The following is a 5,531-nucleotide window of genomic DNA, read 5'->3' as shown; positions in this document are numbered from 1 at the left end:
TAAGTTGTTGATTTTTTAATTTTTTTAGTAATTTTTTAACTTTTTGACTAAAAAAGACACTTGTCAGACGAGGCCTTAATGACACCTTTATAACGATAGTAGTTGTTACATGATTTTTTTTTAATATTTATTGGTTATTTCACAAACTTTTTTCTTCTTTTTTTTTTTTTTGAATTGTGTTATTTGATAATTGACAAATAATTTCATACAAGATTTTTTTTCTCTTCTTTTTAGTAGATACTACGGAGGCATGTCTTCCTTCGGAACAGACAGCAGTCTATGAGGTATGAGGAGGGGAGAAAATGGGACTCCATTCATTTGTTTGTCAGGATAAGGAGAGTAGTGTGGTATTTAAGTGTACACACAAATTTGAATGCAACTCAAGCTCAATTAACCATATCCGTGCCTAAGGGTTAGCTTCGCAGGCCGCAAAAATTGTGTCCAAGCCCGTTCATTGATTAAGCCCGACAGATTATTTTTGACAGCCCAACCTACGAACCAAGCAAGCTCACAAGCCGATGGGTTCATGGGTAAACTAGCCGAGATTCAAGCCTATTTTTAGGAGTTTATTTTTTATTTAATTTCCCTTATTTTTTCATATTTTCTGCTAGGCTTGTAGGCCAGGCCAGGCCTCAAAGGCCAACAAACCAAGCATCAAACCCTAGGTCCAAGTTTAGCCCAAGCCTCATTCGGACCGGACTATAGGCCTTCAGGGCAAGTGATACTGGTACCCCAACCCATAGAGCTGCAAAACAAGCCAAGATAAGGTGGCTAGAAATTTGTTCCAGGTGAAAAACTCACTTCACTACTGGGAAAAGGAAGATAACAAGCATTACAAAACCAAACCATAAGTTTATCAATCCCATTGCCAAGCAATCCTTTATTATCACCAACCAAGCCTTTTGCTATCAACTTGATTTTCAGAGAGTTACAGGGTTATGATTCGATTGCAAGATTTTCAAAGTAAAATGCAACTCGTGAGTGGCTAATCAACCCTGAAGGCCAATTATTCCTGCAAAATGAAATCAGAATGCAAAAATATATTAAGCTTATGTCAATTGATTAGGGCTAATTAACATCATATATAAACAAATCCAACAATGTATACAATCAATCAAGCGATTAAGTGCAAACAATTCAAATGGTGTTTGTTTATCATCAAACATGAAACCAGAAAGCTTACCGCAGGCAATCCTTCCGCCAGCATTTCCAGTGCTTTTGCTCAGTTCATGGCCACCTGAACAAACAAACGAACAAAAAAAGGGTAGCATTTGAAATGCTGCATGAAGAACAGGCTAGATGAAAGAAAGAATAGTTCCGAACAGTAAAAATCTCATGGTACATTATTCAAATGTGCTATACAATAAATTCATCCCTCAATGATGCCAAACTGGAAGGTTGATTTCAATTCAACTCATGACTATACTTAAGAGCCAAAAAGAGTAAAATCATGACTATTGTTAATGGTCTAGAGTTATTTTTTTCAAAACATTTTTGGTTTCTTTCAAGTGAAATTGTCCACTCAGGTGCTTCACAACTTTGAAACATAAAACATCTCTAGCAAAAAACCCTGCTGGCCTTCATGATGCATTTACTACAACAGCATTCCCAAAAATGGTTTTGTGAAGAATATCAATTATTATGCAAATAAAAATAAATAAATATTCAAGTTTCATGAAATGTCCAAACACGCCTACATGTTTATTAGTGAAAAATCAAAAGCAATGCTAGATGAACCCTCCTTCTTGCTCTTGCCTCCACTTAAAGGTCATATTATATCATATTTTGAAAATGAAACAGCATGCATAAGGTGGAACTGAAATATAGAAACCCTAAAAGGAAATGCAATGATAGTAATAATTACATTCACTTAGCATTACCCTTTCCCAGATCATCGAGGTCAGCATGGACAACAACAGCCCTGCCAATTATGGAATGTGGTCCACAGAGAGGGATCTGCACAAAGCAATCAAGTCAGAAATCTTAAATTAACAGTCCATACAGCATGTCTTAACTGGAATTGGTTAAATAATTCACCTGTTTGTCAACGACCGTGAAACTTGCAGTTCCTGAGACATACAAAGTCAGGAAAAAATAATCATGGCATGTTAAGATATGAAGCCATAACTTAAATCACAATACTGTCCAGAAAAAGATATAAATTATGGAGGTGATGGCTATAACTTGACATAACAGAATTGTCTTCAACTCATAAAAATAATTGTCTTCAAAATTCATAAAAATAGATGGCCGCCTTTTCATTTCAAAGCAAAATATCCTCCATCATACCATAAATACCAAGAGTTCTCTTGTATTATCAGTTTGGATTTTGGAAAAAACTTCAATAAAAAAGGCAACATAGTGCCCGAGGCTCGCACTAACAATCGCAATTGACCCTAAAATAACTAGACTTCTCGTTTAGCAAGATTCTCTTAATAAATAAAAATACTATTGCAATGATGGGTAGAATTATGATGATTAAAAAAAAAAAAAGGCAGATAATTATGATGACATGGAAAAAGAGAGTGCATGCACCAAAGGAAAGCATACCGTCTTCACCAACTACAACGTTACCAAGATCACCAGCATGGCGATTCTCATCCTCAGGAGCACCATGTTCTTTGCCAACAGGATTAAAATGTGGTCCTGAAAATTTAGATGACCAAAAGTGAGAATTCTTGATATTGAACCTGGTTACTATCATAATTTTTTTTCCCCAGTTTCTTGGCTATCCATGGATGACAAATAAAGATGGTGAATTTATGGGGTTGAAAATTACCAGTTGACATGCAACCATTTGTTGTATCACCAAGAGCATGGACATGGAAACCATGAAGTCCGGGTTGAAGGCCAGAAAGGCTTCCGGTAACTGTAGTTGGACCTAGCAATACAGCAAACAAAATAATTTAAATTTCCAACACAACTGGCATGCTTATACACACTATATCTGAATACTAGAGTTTAGCAAAATGTACCGTCTTCTTCTTGGGTAAAGTAGACAGTGCCTCTGACACCTTCACTGCTGTTAAGAACAACAACAGCCTTCACCATTATTATATGTGATCTAAACAAGTGACGAAAACAATATCTCATAAGTTATATCACATGTAGGAGGCTAAGAGCTAATCTCAAGAGCTAAGTAATACATTTTAAAATTGAGATGAAGGCCATATGGCCTAGAAAATGAAGCTATAGAGAGAACTTCAAACTCCATCTGAAGAATAAATACATAGTAATAAATCCACCCCAAATCAACTGTGGATAGCCTAGCTAGCTAGAATCTAAGCACCTCCCTAGGAGGTTAAATTTAAAAAGGTTTTTGAGTCCGGCCACAAGCAAGACTCAACCCTTCCCAGGCTACGGCTTCCAGTATACCAAAATAAATAAATAAACTAAATCCACTCCAAACCCCAAATATAACCTATTTTCTGCACAATGCATTTAAAGTACTCATTTTAGAGATAAATTATTCATTCATTTTTGTAAATAAGTACAATAGGCATTCAAATTACTCTTGTAGAATGTGATGGTCTGTTTATCAGTATGAGAGACAGATGGAGGACCATTAGAATCGTACGTGCAATTATCATGAAAAGTAATTTTGCTTTTGGTCTGACGATGCAAATTTTGATTTTGACTGCGTGACATGCAAAGAAAGACATTGTAAATAGTAGCAATAATGGTTTTCAAAGTATTCGAGTTTCCTAAGAAACCAAAAGTTGAATTGTTCATCACTATGCTTTTGCAAACTTCAATGGGCAGTTGGGGGGCAAGTGTGTGAATTCAAATAAAGTGAAACTGAATAACTTAACAGGAAATTTATGCATTCACGGCTCAACCATTATTAAGAATCCATTATCCAATATACAGTGTTCGCATTACCCTAACCCACAAATACAATAAAATTCCTTCAATACCATCTCCAATCCTTCGTCTTTTCTTCCACCAAATTTAAATTTGATGAAAGAGTGCTCAAAATCTATATCCAATCGATTCATCAATTGTTCATCAAATCAAGGGATAATCATTTTTTTCATCAAATTGAGAACTCATCAAATCCTTAATCAAATTTGAATATGATGAAAATTTAAAAAGATGAAGCATCAGAGTTGAAAAGGAAAATTTGGGATAAGAGGTAAATTTATAAAATAAAAAAAAAATGATGAAAGGATTGGAATAGTTCATATCAAATAAGCTTTTTATCAAATCAGATGAAAATTTTGGTGAAGTGTTGGAGATGAATATTTGATTCCCTCAGACTTGGACGAAAAGAAAAAAAAAATCCAGAAGTACGACTCTAACCTCCACAATTCCTTTTTTTTTTCCCCCATGTTTTCTCGGCAGACAAAAACAACCATATAATCAACAGTGAACGGAACGCGTCTAACATGTTCCAAACATAGCCATGTGTATACACAGAAACATATCATATGAACCAATTCCAACAGCGTGAAGTTTAAGCTAAATCATCAATGGCGAAGAATGAAAACCAACGATCATTAGATTCTCAGATGAATCCAATATATATATATATATATATATCACCGAAATCATGTAATTATATGTATAAATATAGAGAGTGAAAATGGATTGATTTTACCTCAGTTGGAACACCCCTTTGGAGAGAGAGAGATAGAGAGAGGAGAGAGAGTCAACTGGTACACACACTGCTATTTGATGATATCGACTCGTTGGCAATAAGTGGTTGGGTGGGTAAATTCTATCTTAACCCAGGGTGAGTGGGTAAGGGTCTGGGTTTAAGTTTTGGGTCGCGGGTTCAACTCCTCTCTAGGTCAATTTTTAGTTGGTTAGGAGGTGGGTTTAATTCTCTCTCGCAATTTTCTGGGCGTAGTACAGTTGGTTAGGAGGTTGACCTTAGGAAGTTGACCTTAGGAATAGAATGTCTTATCAGTTGTTTGGTGTTCTCTCTCGCAATTTTCTGGGCGTAGTACAGTTGATTAGGAGGTTGATCTTAAGAATGTCTTATCAGTTATTTGGTCTGGGTTTAATTCTCTCTCGCAGAGCTTGCCTTGGGAGGTCGAGACAAGCTTCCAGATTATAGTCTCTTACTCCTTGATCCTGACTTAAGCAGAGCTTGCCTTGGGAGGTCGGGACAAGCTTCCAGGTTATAGTCTCTTACTCCTTGAGAGGTCGGGACAAGCTTCCAGGTTATAATCTCTTACTCGGAACGGACAACAGGACACCCGGGTGATCTCCTCAAGGGGGTGCTGCCTTGGACCTGCGAGAGAGTGGGAGGATTTTCCTGTAACAAAAAAAAAAGGGAGGGGTAAATTCTATTTTCACCCACCTAAATAATTCCGAATACAATGCTAATGAAATATTAATACAACAAAGGCAGTTATGAAAATGTAAATTTTTGTGTAATTTTTTTTTTACGATTTTAATTCGATAAATCAGTGTCGAAATATGTTACTTTTTTCGAATATCAATTGCCAAAATTATTAATTCTATTCGAAAATCAAATTTCGAATTTGGATTCGGAACTCAACTTTCGAATTTAAGAATTTATT

The 5,531-nt window shown here is 35.9% G+C and overlaps 1 protein-coding gene across 3 annotated transcripts; it reads right to left on the bottom strand.

Annotated features, from left to right (window-relative positions):
• Positions 1-778: 778 nt before the first annotated feature.
• LOC114264877 (superoxide dismutase [Cu-Zn] 2) lies at positions 779-4,724 on the bottom strand. 3 transcript variants are annotated; one of them, XR_003630125.2, is made up of 8 exons: positions 4,303-4,603; positions 2,976-3,064; positions 2,780-2,881; positions 2,551-2,646; positions 2,038-2,069; positions 1,865-1,956; positions 1,184-1,237; positions 779-1,012 (listed from the first exon to the last, which is right to left on the bottom strand). XR_003630125.2 is itself a non-coding variant. In XM_028205599.2 (8 exons), the coding sequence occupies exons 2-8, from the start codon at positions 3,049-3,051 to the stop codon at positions 990-992; spliced, it is 459 nt and encodes a 152-aa protein (XP_028061400.2). In that variant the 5' UTR covers positions 3,052-3,064; positions 4,601-4,724; the 3' UTR covers positions 779-989. The 3 variants fall into 3 exon arrangements, 2 of the variants coding, with proteins under 2 accessions (XP_028061400.2, XP_028061399.2); XM_028205599.2 differs by having other exon boundaries at positions 1,881-1,956; positions 4,601-4,724; XM_028205598.2 differs by having other exon boundaries at positions 1,881-1,956; positions 4,303-4,607.
• Between the last annotated feature and the right edge of the window lie 807 nt (positions 4,725-5,531).

Source organism: Camellia sinensis, chromosome 7 (assembly GCF_055761805.1).
Source record: "Camellia sinensis isolate YWXY chromosome 7, ASM5576180v1, whole genome shotgun sequence".
Lineage (NCBI taxonomy): Eukaryota > Viridiplantae > Streptophyta > Magnoliopsida > Ericales > Theaceae > Camellia > Camellia sinensis.
This window is presented reverse-complemented; position numbering and strand designations above follow the sequence as displayed.